The sequence below is a fragment of the Oncorhynchus tshawytscha genome, linkage group LG21 (assembly GCF_018296145.1).
Source record: "Oncorhynchus tshawytscha isolate Ot180627B linkage group LG21, Otsh_v2.0, whole genome shotgun sequence".
NCBI lineage: Eukaryota > Metazoa > Chordata > Actinopteri > Salmoniformes > Salmonidae > Oncorhynchus > Oncorhynchus tshawytscha.
In genome coordinates, this window is record NC_056449.1 from 30,692,103 (window position 1) to 30,707,303 (window position 15,201).

Below are 15,201 nucleotides of genomic sequence, written 5' to 3' on the forward strand. Positions count from 1 at the left end.
GTTTCCTCCAACACATTGGTGCGGCTGGCTCCCGGGTTAAATGGGCATTGCGTCAAGAAGCAGTGCGGCTTGGTTGGGTTGGGTTGTGTTTCGGAGGACGCATGGCTTTCGACCTTCACCTCTCCCAAGTCCTTACGGGAGTTGCAGCGATGACACAAGACTGCAACTACAAATTGGGGAGGATAAAGGGGTGAAAATACAAAAAAAAGAATAGGCTTTAGGTGAAGCAGATGAACCTGTAACCATATTACTTCAACAGTTGTAACAGTGTACGCTGAGAGTCGAGAAGCGAGTTCAGGGAGTGAATATATTTAATAAATAAACGAACATGAACAAAAGAAGAAACACAAACAGCGCACCGACATGAAAAAGATATACAGAAACAATAACGACTGAGGAAGGAACCAAAGAGAGTGACATAAATAGATGGAGTCCAGGTGAGTGTCAAAAAGCGCTGGTGTGTGTGACGATGAGGACAGAGAGGGAGTATACGTGACAGTACCCCCTCACTGACGAGCAGCTCCTGAAATGCGGCTCCAACCGCAGGACGCCGACAACAGGGACGATCCCGGGGATAAGGAGCAGACCGGCCACCTCTGCTGAAACGTTGGAACCTGTTGAGCCAGCTGGGGCATGGGAGCCTGGCGATCTAGAGTGCCGAAGAAGGAGCAGCACCCCCTCTCCGACGCGAGGCTCCAGTCGATGGACGCCGACCAGAGGGACGTTCCCGGGGATCAGAGCGGACCATTCGTCTCCGTAGAGGCAAAGGAACCTGACGAGCAGCCTTAAGTGCCGGAGCCTGGCAAGCCAGCTGTGGCTGGGGAGCTGGGGAGTCTGCCGATCCTACCGAGTTTTGAAAACCTGACGAGCTAGCTAAGGCATGGAAGCCTGACAAGCTATCTGAGGCATCCTCGGTAGACTCGGCAACAGACGCTTGACCTGCCAACCGAGTCTTGACACCCCGATGTACCGGCTTAGACATGAAAGCCTAAAGAGCCGGCTGAGGCATCCTTGGTTGCTCTGGCAGCGGAACCCAGACCCAACGTCACTTCCAACACGAAAACTAAAAACACTGAGGCGTTATTTTGTAAAGCTGTACGCTGAGAGTCGGGAAGAAACAGCAATATGAAACAGATACAGAAACAATAACACCTGGGGAAGGAACCAAATGGAGTGACATATATAGATGGAGTCCAGGTGAGTGTCAATAAGCGCTGGTGCGTGTGACGATGGTGACAGGTGTGCGTAATAATCAGCAGTCTGGTGACCTAGAGACCAGAGAGGGAGTATTCGTGAGAACATTATTTAACATTAGATTGTCTCTAAGCTTTAAAGGAATGTGGTTCTTTACATAGACCGCAACACCGCCCCCGTTGGCATTTCTGTCTTTTCTGTAAATGTTATAACTTTGTTTTGCTACCACTGTATCATCAAAGGTATGGTCTAGGTGAGTTTCAGAGATAGTCAGAATATGCATGTTATTTGTTACAAGCAAGTTATTGACTTCATGGACCTTGTTTCTCAGGCTGCATATGTTAAAATGGCCTATTTTTAGCACTTTTCTGGGTTGCTTGATTGTTTTTAATGCTTTCCTGAGAAGCTTATCAGAAGTAGACTTGATAGTGCAGGGTGAGCTGCATAAAGTGGTCTTCCTACTAGGGCACATCGCCTCAGATTTATTTGAATCATTGTGTAATTTAGTAAAAGCTAAGAGCTACACTACATCCAGATGTAAGCATTGTTGATGTCATGATAATGAATGTATGATGTCACCACTCACTTGATTCAAGTTGTCCATGTGTGCTCTCTGAGATACTGGGAGAATCTCTGGGAAATAAACAGAACCCCAACATTATGAAGCAAGAGACATCTTCACAGATACATTACTGTTAATGCCCTCTCTCTAGTCAAATATGGGTCACCTATTTATGTTTATTCAGAGTGTCCAGAGGGGAATTGTTCTAATGAAGCTTGGATGTTATCTTTGGAGCTGAGGGACTGAAGCTAGGATGTCATATGTGGAGCTAATGAACTGAAGCTGGGATGTTGTCTGTGGAGCTGAGGGACTGAAGCTGGGATGTTACCTGTGGTGCTAAAGGACTGAAGCCGGGGTGTTATTTGTGGAGCTGAAAGTCTAAAGCTGGGTTGTTATCCGTGGATCTGAAAGACTGAAGCTGGGATGTTATCTGTGGAGCGGAGGGACTGAAGCTGGGATATTATCCTTGGAGCTGTGGGACTGAAGCTGGGATGTTATTTCTGGAGCTAATGGAATGAATCTGGGATGTTATCTGTGGAGACAAGGGACTTAAGGTGGGATGTTATCTGTGGAGCTGAGGAACTGAAGCTGGGATGTTATCTGTGGAGCTGAGGCACTGAAGCTGGGATGTTATCTGTAGATATAATGGACTGAAGCTGTGATGTTATCTCTGCAGCAGAGGGAGGGATGCTGAAATGTTACCTGTGGCGCTAATGGACCGAAGCTGGGAGGTTATTATTGAGGCTGAGGGACTGAAGCTGGGATGTTATCAGTGGAGCTTTGCAACTAAAGCTTGGTTGTTATCTGTGGAGCTGAGGGAATGAAGCTGGGATGTTATATGTGGAGCTGAGGGACTGTAGCTTGGATGTTATTTGTAGAGCTGAGGGACTGAAGCTGGGATGTTATCTCTGGTGTTGAAAGATTGAAGCTGGGATGTTATCTGTGGAGCTTAGGGACTGAAGCTGAGATGTTATCTGTGGATCTGAAATACTGAAGCTGGGATGTTATCTGTGGAGCTGAGGGACTGAAAAGGAATGGTATCTGTGGAGCGGAGGGACTGAAGCTAGGGTGTTATTTGTGGAGCTGAAAGTCTGAAGCTGGGATGTTATCTGTGGATCTGAAAGACTGAAGCTGGGATGTTATCTGTGGAGCGGAGGGACTGAAGCTGGGATGTTATCTGTGGAGCTGGGGGACTGAAGCTGGGATGTTATCTGTGGATCTGAATGACTGAAGCTGGGATGTTATCTGTGGATTTGAGGGACTGAAGGCTGGATGTTATCTGTGGTGCTGAAAGACTGAAGCTGGGATGTTATCTGTGGAGCTGAGGGACTGAAGCTGCGTTTTTATCTTTGTTGCTGAAAGACTGAAGCTGGGATGTTATCTGTGGAGCTGAGGGACTGAAGCTGGGATGTTATTTCTGGAGCTGAGGGACTGAAGGTGTGATGTTGTCTGTGAAGCCCGAGGGACTGAATATGGAATGTTATTTGTGGAGCAGAGGGATTAATGCTAGGATGTTATCTGTGGAGCTGAACGACTGAAGCTGGAATGTTATCTGTGGAGCTGAGGGACTGAAGCTAGGATGTTATCTGTGGAGCTGTGGGACTGAAGCTGGGAGGTTATCTGTAGAGCTGAGGGACTGAAGCTGGAATGTCATCTCTGGAGCTGAACGACTAAAACTGGGATGTTATCTGTGGAGATGAGGGACTGAAGATGAGATGTTATCTGTGGAGCTGAATCACTGAAGCTAGGATGTTTTCTGTGGAGCTGAGGGACTGAAATGGGATGTTTTCTGTGGAGCTGTGGGACTGAAGCTGGGATGTTATCTGTGGAGCTGAAGGACTGAAGCTGGGATGTTATCTGTGGAGCTGAGGGACTGAAGCCTGGATGTTATCTGTTGATCTGAAAGACTGAAGCTTGGATTTTATCTGTGGAGCTGAAAGACTGAAGCTGGAATGTTATCCGTGGAGCTGTGGGATTGAAGCTGGGATGTTACCTGTGGAGCTGAGGGACTGAGGCTGGGATGTTATCTGTGGAGCTGTGGGACTGAAGCTGGGATGTTATCTGTGGAGCTGAAGGACTGAAGCTGGGATTTTTATCTGTGGAGCTGAGGGACTGAAGCCTGGATGTTATCTGTTGATCTGAAAGACTGAAGCTGGGATGTTATCTGTGGAGCTGAGGGACTGAAGCTGGGATGTTATCTGTGGAGCTGTGGGACTGAAGCTGGGATGTTATCTGTGGAGCTGAAGGACTGAAGCTGGGATGTTATCTGTGGAGCTGAGGGACTGAAGCCTGGATGTTATCTGTTGATCTGAAAGACTGAAGCTGGGATGTTATCTGTGGAGGAGAATCACTGAAGCTGGGATGTTATCTGTGGAGCAAAGGGATTGAAACTGAGATGTTATCTCTTGATCGGAAAGACTGAAGCTGGGATGTATCTGTTAAGCTGAGGGACTGAACCTGGGATGTTGTTTGTGGAGCTAAAATACTTTAGCTGGGATGTTTTCTGTGGAGCTGAGGCACTGAAATGGGATGTTTTCTGTGGAGCTGTGGGACTGAAGCTGGGATGTTTTCTGTGGAGATGAGGGATTGAAGCTTGGATTTTATCTGTGGAGTTGAAAGACTGAAGCTGGAATGTTATCCGTGGAGCTGTGGGATTGAAGCTGGGATGTTATCTGTGGAGCTGAGGGACTGAGGCTTGGATGTTATCTGTGGAGCTGTGGGACTGAAGCTGGGATGTTATCTGTGGAGCTGAAGGACTGAAGCTGGGATGTTATCCGTGGAGCTGAGGGACTGAAGCCTGGATATTATCTGTTGATCTGAAAGACTGAAGCTGGGATGTTATCTGTGGAGCTGAGGGACTGAAGCTGGGATGTTATCTGTGGAGCTGAGGGACTGAACCTGGGATGTTGTTTGTGGAGCTAAAAGACTGAAGCTGGGATGATATCTGTGGAGCTGAAAGACTGAAGCTGGGATGTTATCTGTGGAACTGAGGGACTGAAGCTGAGATGTTGTCTGTGTAGCTCAAACACTGAAGCTGGAATGTTATCTGTGGAGTTGTGGTACTGAAGTTGGGATGTTATCCGTGGAGCTGTGGGATTGAAGCTGGGATGTTATCTGTGGAGCTGAGGGACTAAAGCTGGGATGTTATCTGTGGAGCTGTGGGACTGAAGCTGGGATGTTATCTGTGGAGCTGAGGGACTGAAGATGGGATGATATCTGTGGAGCTGAGGGACTGAAGCTGGGATGATATCCGTGGAGTTGTGGGACTGAAGCTGGGATGTTATCTGTGGAGCTGAGGGACTGAAGCGGGGATATTATCTCTGGTGCTGAAAGACTGAAGCTGGGTTATTATCTGTGTATCTTAGGGAATGAAGCAGGGATGTTATCTGTGGACCTGAGATACTGAAGTTGGGATGTTATCTGTGGAGCTGTGGGACTGAAGCCTGGATGTTATCTGTGGATGTGAAAGACTGAAGCTGAGATGTTATCTGTGGAGCTGAGGGACTGAAGCAGGGATGTTATCTGTGGAGTTGTGTGACTGAAGCTGGGATGTTATCTGTGGAGCTGAGGGACTGAAGCTGGGATGTTATCTCTGGTGCTGAAAGACTGAAACTGGGTTGTTATCTGTGGATCTTAGGGACTGAAGCAGGGATGTTATCTGTGGAACTAAGGGACTGAAGCTGGGATGTTATCTCTGGACCTGAGGGACTGAAGCTGGGATCCTATCTGTGGAGCTGAGGGCCTGAAGCTGGGATGTTATCTGTGGAGCTGAAGGACTGAAGCTGGGATGATATCCGTGGAGTTGTGTGACTGAAGCTGGGATGTTATCTGTGGAGCTGAGGGACTGAAGCTGGGATGTTATCTCTGGTGCTGAAATACTGAAACTGGGTTGTTATCTGTGGATCTTAGGGACTGAAGCAGGGATGTTATCTGTGGAGCTAAGGGACTGAAGCTGGGATGTTATCTCTGGACCTGAGGGACTGAAGCTGGGATGTTATCTGTGGAGCTGAGGGACTGAAGCAGGGATGTTATCTGTGGAGCTGAAAGACTGAAGCTGGGATGTTATCTGTGGAGCGGAATCACTGAAGCTGGGATGTTAACTGTGGAGCAAAGGGATTGAAACTGAGATATTATCTCTTGATCGGAAAGACTGAAGCTGGGATGTATCTGTTAAGCTGAGGGACTGAACCTGGGATGTTGTTTGTGGAGCTAAAATACTTTAGCTGGGATGTTTTCTCTGGAGCTGAGGGACTGAAATGGGATGTTTTCTGTGGAGCTGTGGGACTGAAGCTGGGATGTGTTCTGTGGATCTGAATGACTAAATCTGGGATGTTATCTGTGAAGATGAGTGATTGAAGCTTGGATTTTATCTGTGGAGCTGAAAGACTGAAGGTGGAATGTTATCCGTGGAGCTGTGGGATTGAAGCTGGGATGTTATCTGTGGAGCTGATGGACTGAGGCTTGGTTGTTATCTGTGGAGCTTTGGAACTGAAGCTGGGATATTATCTGTGGAGCTGATCGACTGAAGCTGGGATGATATCCGTGGAGTTGTGGGACTGAAGCTGGGATGTTATCTCTGGACCTGAGGGACTGAAGCTGGGATCCTATCTGTGGAGCTGAGGGCCTGAAGCTGGGATGTTATCTGTGGAGCTGAAGGACTGAAGCTGGGATGATATCCGTGGAGTTGTGTGACTGAAGCTGGGATGTTATCTGTGGAGCTGAGGGACTGAAGCTGGGATGTTATCTCTGGTGCTGAAATACTGAAACTGGGTTGTTATCTGTGGATCTTAGGGACTGAAGCAGGGATGTTATCTGTGGAGCTAAGGGACTGAAGCTGGGATGTTATCTCTGGACCTGAGGGACTGAAGCTGGGATGTTATCTGTGGAGCTGAGGGACTGAAGCAGGGATGTTATCTGTGGAGCTGAAAGACTGAAGCTGGGATGTTATCTGTGGAGCGGAATCACTGAAGCTGGGATGTTAACTGTGGAGCTGAAGGACTGAAGCTGGGATGATATCCGTGGAGTTGTGTGACTGAAGCTGGGATGTTATCTGTGGAGCTGAGGGACTGAAGCTGGGATGTTATCTCTGGTGCTGAAATACTGAAACTGGGTTGTTATCTGTGGATCTTAGGGACTGAAGCAGGGATGTTATCTGTGGAGCTAAGGGACTGAAGCTGGGATGTTATCTCTGGACCTGAGGGACTGAAGCTGGGATGTTATCTGTGGAGCTGAGGGACTGAAGCAGGGATGTTATCTGTGGAGCTGAAAGACTGAAGCTGGGATGTTATCTGTGGAGCGGAATCACTGAAGCTGGGATGTTAACTGTGGAGCAAAGGGATTGAAACTGAGATATTATCTCTTGATCGGAAAGACTGAAGCTGGGATGTATCTGTTAAGCTGAGGGACTGAACCTGGGATGTTGTTTGTGGAGCTAAAATACTTTAGCTGGGATGTTTTCTCTGGAGCTGAGGGACTGAAATGGGATGTTTTCTGTGGAGCTGTGGGACTGAAGCTGGGATGTGTTCTGTGGATCTGAATGACTAAATCTGGGATGTTATCTGTGAAGATGAGGGATTGAAGCTTGGATTTTATCTGTGGAGCTGAAAGACTGAAGGTGGAATGTTATCCGTGGAGCTGTGGGATTGAAGCTGGGATGTTATCTGTGGAGCTGATGGACTGAGGCTTGGTTGTTATCTGTGGAGCTTTGGAACTGAAGCTGGGATATTATCTGTGGAGCTGATCGACTGAAGCTGGGATGATATCCGTGGAGTTGTGGGACTGAAGCTGGGATGTTATCTCTGGACCTGAGGGACTGAAGCTGGGATCCTATCTGTGGAGCTGAGGGCCTGAAGCTGGGATGTTATCTGTGGAGCTGAAGGACTGAAGCTGGGATGATATCCGTGGAGTTGTGTGACTGAAGCTGGGATGTTATCTGTGGAGCTGAGGGACTGAAGCTGGGATGTTATCTCTGGTGCTGAAATACTGAAACTGGGTTGTTATCTGTGGATCTTAGGGACTGAAGCAGGGATGTTATCTGTGGAGCTAAGGGACTGAAGCTGGGATGTTATCTCTGGACCTGAGGGACTGAAGCTGGGATGTTATCTGTGGAGCTGAGGGACTGAAGCAGGGATGTTATCTGTGGAGCTGAAAGACTGAAGCTGGGATGTTATCTGTGGAGCGGAATCACTGAAGCTGGGATGTTAACTGTGGAGCAAAGGGATTGAAACTGAGATATTATCTCTTGATCGGAAAGACTGAAGCTGGGATGTATCTGTTAAGCTGAGGGATTGAACCTGGGATGTTGTTTGTGGAGCTAAAATACTTTAGCTGGGATGTTTTCTCTGGAGCTGAGGGACTGAAATGGGATGTTTTCTGTGGAGCTGTGGGACTGAAGCTGGGATGTGTTCTGTGGATCTGAATGACTAAATCTGGGATGTTATCTGTGAAGATGAGGGATTGAAGCTTGGATTTTATCTGTGGAGCTGAAAGACTGAAGGTGGAATGTTATCCGTGGAGCTGTGGGATTGAAGCTGGGATGTTATCTGTGGAGCTGAGGGACTGAGGCTTGGTTGTTATCTGTGGAGCTTTGGAACTGAAGCTGGGATATTATCTGTGGAGCTGATCGACTGAAGCTGGGATGATATCCGTGGAGTTGTGGGACTGAAGCTGGGATGTTATCTCTGGACCTGAGGGACTGAAGCTGGGATCCTATCTGTGGAGCTGAGGGCCTGAAGCTGGGATGTTATCTGTGGAGCTGAAGGACTGAAGCTGGGATGATATCCGTGGAGTTGTGTGACTGAAGCTGGGATGTTATCTGTGGAGCTGAGGGACTGAAGCTGGGATGTTATCTCTGGTGCTGAAAGACTGAAACTGGGTTGTTATCTGTGGATCTTAGGGACTGAAGCAGGGATGTTATCTGTGGAGCTAAGGGACTGAAGCTGGGATGTTATCTCTGGACCTGAGGGACTGAAGCTGGGATCCTATCTGTGGAGCTGAGGGCCTGAAGCTGGGATGTTATCTGTGGAGCTGAAGGACTGAAGCTGGGATGATATCCGTGGAGTTGTGTGACTGAAGCTGGGATGTTATCTGTGGAGCTGAGGGACTGAAGCTGGGATGTTATCTCTGGTGCTGAAATACTGAAACTGGGTTGTTATCTCTGGATCTTAGGGACTGAAGCAGGGATGTTATCTGTGGAGCTAAGGGACTGAAGCTGGGATGTTATCTCTGGACCTGAGGGACTGAAGCTGGGATGTTATCTGTGGAGCTGAGGGACTGAAGCAGGGATGTTATCTGTGGAGCTGAAAGACTGAAGCTGGGATGTTATCTGTGGAGCGGAATCACTGAAGCTGGGATGTTAACTGTGGAGCAAAGGGATTGAAACTGAGATATTATCTCTTGATCGGAAAGACTGAAGCTGGGATGTATCTGTTAAGCTGAGGGATTGAACCTGGGATGTTGTTTGTGGAGCTAAAATACTTTAGCTGGGATGTTTTCTCTGGAGCTGAGGGACTGAAATGGGATGTTTTCTGTGGAGCTGTGGGACTGAAGCTGGGATGTGTTCTGTGGATCTGAATGACTAATGATGATCTGGGATGTTATCTGTGAAGATGAGGGATTGAAGCTTGGATTTTATCTGTGGAGCTGAAAGACTGAAGGTGGAATGTTATCCGTGGAGCTGTGGGATTGAAGCTGGGATGTTATCTGTGGAGCTGAGGGACTGAGGCTTGGTTGTTATCTGTGGAGCTTTGGAACTGAGGCTGGGATATTATCTGTGGAGCTGATCGACTGAAGCTGGGATGATATCCGTGGAGTTGTGGGACTGAAGCTGGGATGTTATCTGTGGAGCTGAGGGACTGAAGCTTGGATGTTATCTCTGGTGCTGAAAGACTGAAGCTGGGTTGTTATCTGTGGATCTTAGGGACTGAAGCAGGGATGTTATCTGTGGAGCTAAGGGACTGAAGCTGGGATGTTATCTGTGGAGCTGAAAGACTGAAGCTGGGATGTTATCTGTGGAGCGGAATCACTGAAGCTGGGATGTTATCTGTGGAGCAAAGGGATTGAAACTGAGATGTTATCTCTTGATCGGAAAGACTGAAGCTGGGATGTATATGTTAAGCTGAGGGACTGAACCTGGGATGTTGTTTGTGGAGCTAAAATACTTTAGCTGGGATGTTTTCTGTGGAGCTGAGGGACTGAAATGGGATGTTTTCTGTGGAGCTGTAGGACTGAAGCTGGGATGTTTTCTGTGGATCTGAATGACTATATCTGGGATGTTATCTGTGGAGATGAGGGATTGAAGCTTGGATTTTATCTGTGGAGCAGAAACACTGAAGCTGGAATGTTATCCGTGGAGCTGTGGGATTGAAGCTGGGATGTTATCTGTGGAGCAGAGGGACTGAGGCTTGGATGTTATCTGTGGAGCTGTGGGACTGAAGCTGGGATGTTATCTGTGGAGCTGTGGGACTGAAGCTGGGATGATATCTGTGGAGCTGAAAGACTGAAGCTGGGATGTTATCTGTGGAACTGAGGGACTGAAGCTGAGATGTTGTCTGTGTAGCTCAAAAACTGAAGCTGGGATGTTATCTGTGGAGCTGAATCACAGAAGCTGGGATGTTATCTGTGGAGCTGAATCACAGAAGCTGGGATGTTATCTGTGGAGCAAAGGGATTGAATCTAAGATGTTGTCTCTTGATCGGAAAGACTGAAGCTGGGATGTATCTGTTGAGCTGAGGGAGGAACCTGGGATGTTGTTTGTGGATCAGAAAGACTGAAGCTGGGATGTTATCTGTGGAGCTGAATCACTGAAGCTGGGATGTTATCTGTGGAGCAAAGGGATTGAAACTAAAATTTTGTCTCTTGATCGTAAAGACTGAAGCTGGGATGTATCTGTTGAGCTGAGGGACTGATCCTGGGATGTTGTTTGTGGAGCTAAAAGACTGAAGCTGGGATGTTTTCTGTGGAGCTGAGGGACTGAAGCTGGGATGTTATCTGTGGAGCTGAAAGACTGCAGCTGGGATGTTATCTGTGGAGCTGAATCACTGAAGCTGGGATTTTATCAGTGGAGCAAAGGGCTTGAAACTGAGATGTTGTCTCTTGATCGGAAACACTGAAGCTGGGATGTATCTGTTGAGCTGAGGGACTGAAGCTGGGATGTTGTTTGTGGAGCTAAAAGACTGAAGCTGGGATGTTTTCTGTGGAGCTGAGGGACTGAAGCTGGGATGGTATCTGTGGAGCTGAAAGACTGAAGCTGGGATGTTATCTGTGGAGCTGAAAGACTGAATCTGGGATGTTATCTGTGGAGCGGAGGGACTGAAGCTTGGATGTTATCTGTGGAGCTGAAAGACTGAATCTGGGATGTTATCTGTGGAGCTGAAAGACTGAATCTGGGATGTTATCTGTGGAGCTGAAAGACTGAATCTGCGATGTTGTCTGTGGAGCTGAGGCACTGAAGCTGAGATGTTATCTGTGGAGCTGAAACACTGAAGCTTGGATGTTATCTGTGGTGCTGAGGGACTGAACCTGGGATGTTATTTTTGGAGCTGAGGCACTGAAGCTGGGATGTTATCTGTGGAGCTGAGGGACTGAAGCTGAGATGTTATCTGTGGAGCTGAGGTACTGAAGCTGGGATGTTATCTGTGGAGCTGAAGTACTGAAGCTGGGATGTTATCTGTGGAGCTGAGGTACTGAAGCTGGGATGTTATCTGTGGAGCTGAAAGACTGAATCTGGGATGTTATCTGTGGAGCTGAAAGACTGAATTTGGGATGTTATCTGCGGAGCTGAGGGACTGAAGCTTGGATATTTTCTGTGGAGCTGAGGCACTGAAGCTGGGATGTTATCTGTGGAGCTGAGGCATTGAAGCTGGGATGTTATCTGTGGATCGGAAAGACTGAATCTGGGATGTATCTGTTGAGCAGAGGGACTGAACCTGGGATGTTGTTCGTGGAGCTGAAAGACTGAAGCTGGGATGTTATCTGTGGAGCTGAGGGACAGAAGCTGGGATGTTTTCTGTGGAGCTGAAAGACTGAATCTGGTATGTTGTCTTTGGAGCTGAAGGACGGTGTGATTCAAAACAACTTTCACAAGAGCTATTAGTATGTAACATATTTTCACAGCTTTCAATGACAGGGACTAATTTTCTGCTTCGAACCTTTATGAAAACCTTTATGTTAACTTTCATATCTTGTCAGAGATACCATTAATAAAATTCTCCTGAGACGAGGGAATAAATTGATTAAACATTTCAGTTAGTCAACACCGGTGGTTTACCACACATGTAGTGAATACCGTTTGATTTGAAAATGTATTTATACAGTGCCTTCAGAAAGTATTGACACCCCTTGACTTATTCATCATGTTGTTATGTTACAGCCTGAATTTAAAATTGATTAAATTGAGATGTTGTGTCACTGTCCTTCACACAATAACCCATAATGTCAAAGTGGAAATAGGTATAATTTATTTCAGAGTTTAAAGGCTGTGATAGGAAAACACTGAGGATGGATCAACAACATTGTAGTTACCCCACAATAGTAAACCAAATGGCAGAGTGAAAAGAAGGAAGCCTGTACAGAATAAAGATATTCCAAAACATGCATCCTGTTTGAATAAGGCATCAAAAATGTGGCAAATAAATTAACTTTATGTCTTGAATACAAAGCGTGTTAAACAGCCACCACTAACATTGAGTGGCTACTGCCAACACACTGTCAATGACACTGACTCTACTCCAGCCACTTTAATCATGGGAATTGATGGGAAATTATGTAAATATATCACTAGCCACTTTAAACAATGCTACCTTATATAATGTTACTTACCCTACATTGTTCATCTCATATGCATACGTTGATACTGTACTCTATATCATCGACTGCATCCTTATGTAATACATGTATCACTAGCCACTTTAACTATGCCACTTGGTTTACATACTTATCTCATATGTATATACTGTACTCGATATAATCTACTGTATCTTGCCTATGCTGCTCTGTACCATCACTCATTCATATATCCTTATGTACATATTCTTTATCCCCTTACACTGTGTATAAGACAGTAGTTTTTTTGGAATTGTTAGTTAGATTACTTGCTCGTTATTACTGCATTGTCGGAACTAGAAGCACAAGCATTTCGCTACACTCACATTAACATCTGCTAACCATGTGTATGTGACAAATAAAATTTGATTTGATTTGATTTGGTGTTTGGGGCAAAGCCAACACATCACTGACTACCACTCCTCATATGTTCAAGCATGGTGGTCCCTACATCGTGTTATGGGTATGCTTGTTATCGGCAAGGGCTAGGGAATGTTTTGGGAAAAAAATACAATTTAATAGTTAAGCAAATGCAAAATGCATAACCTGGTTCAGTCTGCTTTCCAACAGACACTGGGAGATTAATTCAGACACGGGAGTTGCTTACAAACTTGCATAGTTAAAAAAATATGTATATATATTTTTTTTAACCTTTATTTAACTAGACAAGTCAGTTAAGAACAAATTCTTATTTTCAATGACGGCCTAGGAACACTGCCTGTTCAGGGACAGATTTGTACCTTGTCAGGTCGGGGATTTGAACTTGCAACTTTCCGGTTCCTAGTCCAAAGCGCTAACCACTAGGCTACCCTGCCACCCCAGTAAAGGTTAAATAAATGTGAAATTTAAATAAAGATGACATTGAATGTTCCTGAGTGTTCTAGTTTGGGTTTTCACTTAAATTGGCTTGAAAAATCTATGGCAAGACCTGAAAATGGTTGTCTATCGATGATCAACAACCAACTTGACATAGCTTGAAGAATTTAAAAAAGAACCATGTGCAAACATTGTACAAACCAGGTGTGTAAAGCTCTTACCCAAAAAGACTCACAGCAATAATCGCTGCCAAAGGTGATTCTAAAACAAGTTTTCACTTTATAATTATGGGATATTGTGTGTAGATGGGTGAGAAAAGAAAACATATTTAATACATTTTAAATTAAAGCTGTAACACAACAAAATGTGGAATAAGTCAAGGGGTATGAATACTTTCGGAAGGCACTGTACCACTCCACAAGTCATTAAGGGCGTACAGGGGTAGTGCAAAACCAAGCTGGGAGTCACACATCCTAAGACTAAGTACATGTATTCACAACTTGAAAGGTCATTTTCCATAGTTGTGTTAGAACTGAACTCACCGTATGGGACGGGACACAACCAGCTCCACTTGGGGGTCTGGCTTCGATTCTAGAATGACATTATAAACTTCCTTGAATGTTGCTCCTTGTAGGACCCTCCCATTCCATTCAAGAACCTGATCTCCTGAAGAGAGAGAGAGGATCCGTTAACACAGCACACTGCAGAAAAAAGAGAGGAGTGACGTTAAAATATTCATGCAGTGTACAAATATGATTGAATTTGAGAAGTGTTTATGATGTGTACAAATATGATTGGTCAGACAAGGGTAATGGCAGCTAAAAAGACTCATTGCATCATCAGTATGAGAAGGCATGTACTCATGACATCATCAGTGGGATCCAGGGTGTACTCATGACATCAACAGTATGAGACATCGTGAGAGTGCGTACTCGTGACATCATCATTGTGAGTCAACATGTACTAGTTACATATTTGGAATGAACCAGTGTCTACTCATGATTTCATCAGTGTAAGCCAGTGTCTACTCATGACATCCTCAGTGTGAGACAGAGTGTACTCTTGACATGATCAGTGTGAGCAGGTGTGTACCTGGTCGAAGGTGACCAACAGTATCTGCTAGACTCCCTCTCTTCACTTTAGTGATGAAAGCACAAAGTCGACCAGAATCCATCATCTTTCCTCCAACCACCTGTTAGACACAGACATGTTCAGTCATCACTATACATTGCACTCAGTATACATCACTATACATCAGTGGTGTAAAGTACTGAAGTAAAAATTCTTTAAAGTACTACTTAAGTCGTTTTTTGGGGTATCTGTACTTTACTGTACATATTTTTAACATTTTTACCACCTTTTTCCCCCAATTTTGTGGTATCCAATTGTTAGTAGTTACTATCTTGTCTCATCACTACAACTCCCGTATGGGCTCGGGAGAGACGAAGGTCGAAAGCCATGCGTCCTCTGAAACACAACCCAACCAAGCTGCACTGCTTCTTAACACAGCATGCATCCAACCCGGAAGCCAGCTGCACCAATGTGTCGGAGGAAACACCGTGCACCTGGCGACCTGGTTAGAGTGCACTGTGCCCGGCCTGCCAGGGGAATCGCTAGTGCGCGATGAGACAAGGATATCCCTACCGGCCAAACCCTCCCTAACCCGGATGGCGCTAGGCCAATTGTGCATTACCCCATGGACCTCCCGGTAGCGGCCGGCTGTGAAAGACCCTGGGCTCGAACCCAGAGTCTCTGGTGGCAGGGTGGTGCACGCCTTAGGCCACTGCACCACCCGGGAGGCCCTACTA

At 46.1% G+C, this 15,201-nt stretch overlaps 1 protein-coding gene across 1 annotated transcript in view; it reads right to left on the reverse strand.

Moving 5' to 3' along the window:
• The window catches only part of LOC112229178 (regulating synaptic membrane exocytosis protein 2-like), a 141,833-nt gene extending 127,241 nt beyond the window's left edge, over window positions 1-14,592 (reverse strand). The window contains exons 1-3 of the mRNA XM_042303008.1: window positions 14,486-14,592; window positions 13,936-14,059; window positions 1,781-1,827 (exon numbers count right to left, since the gene is read on the reverse strand). Coding sequence (XP_042158942.1) covers window positions 1,781-1,827; window positions 13,936-14,059; window positions 14,486-14,570 — 256 coding nt within the window. The 5' untranslated portion in view covers window positions 14,571-14,592. The remainder of the gene's footprint in view (window positions 1-1,780; window positions 1,828-13,935; window positions 14,060-14,485) is intronic.
• Window positions 14,593-15,201: the final 609 nt, after the last annotated feature.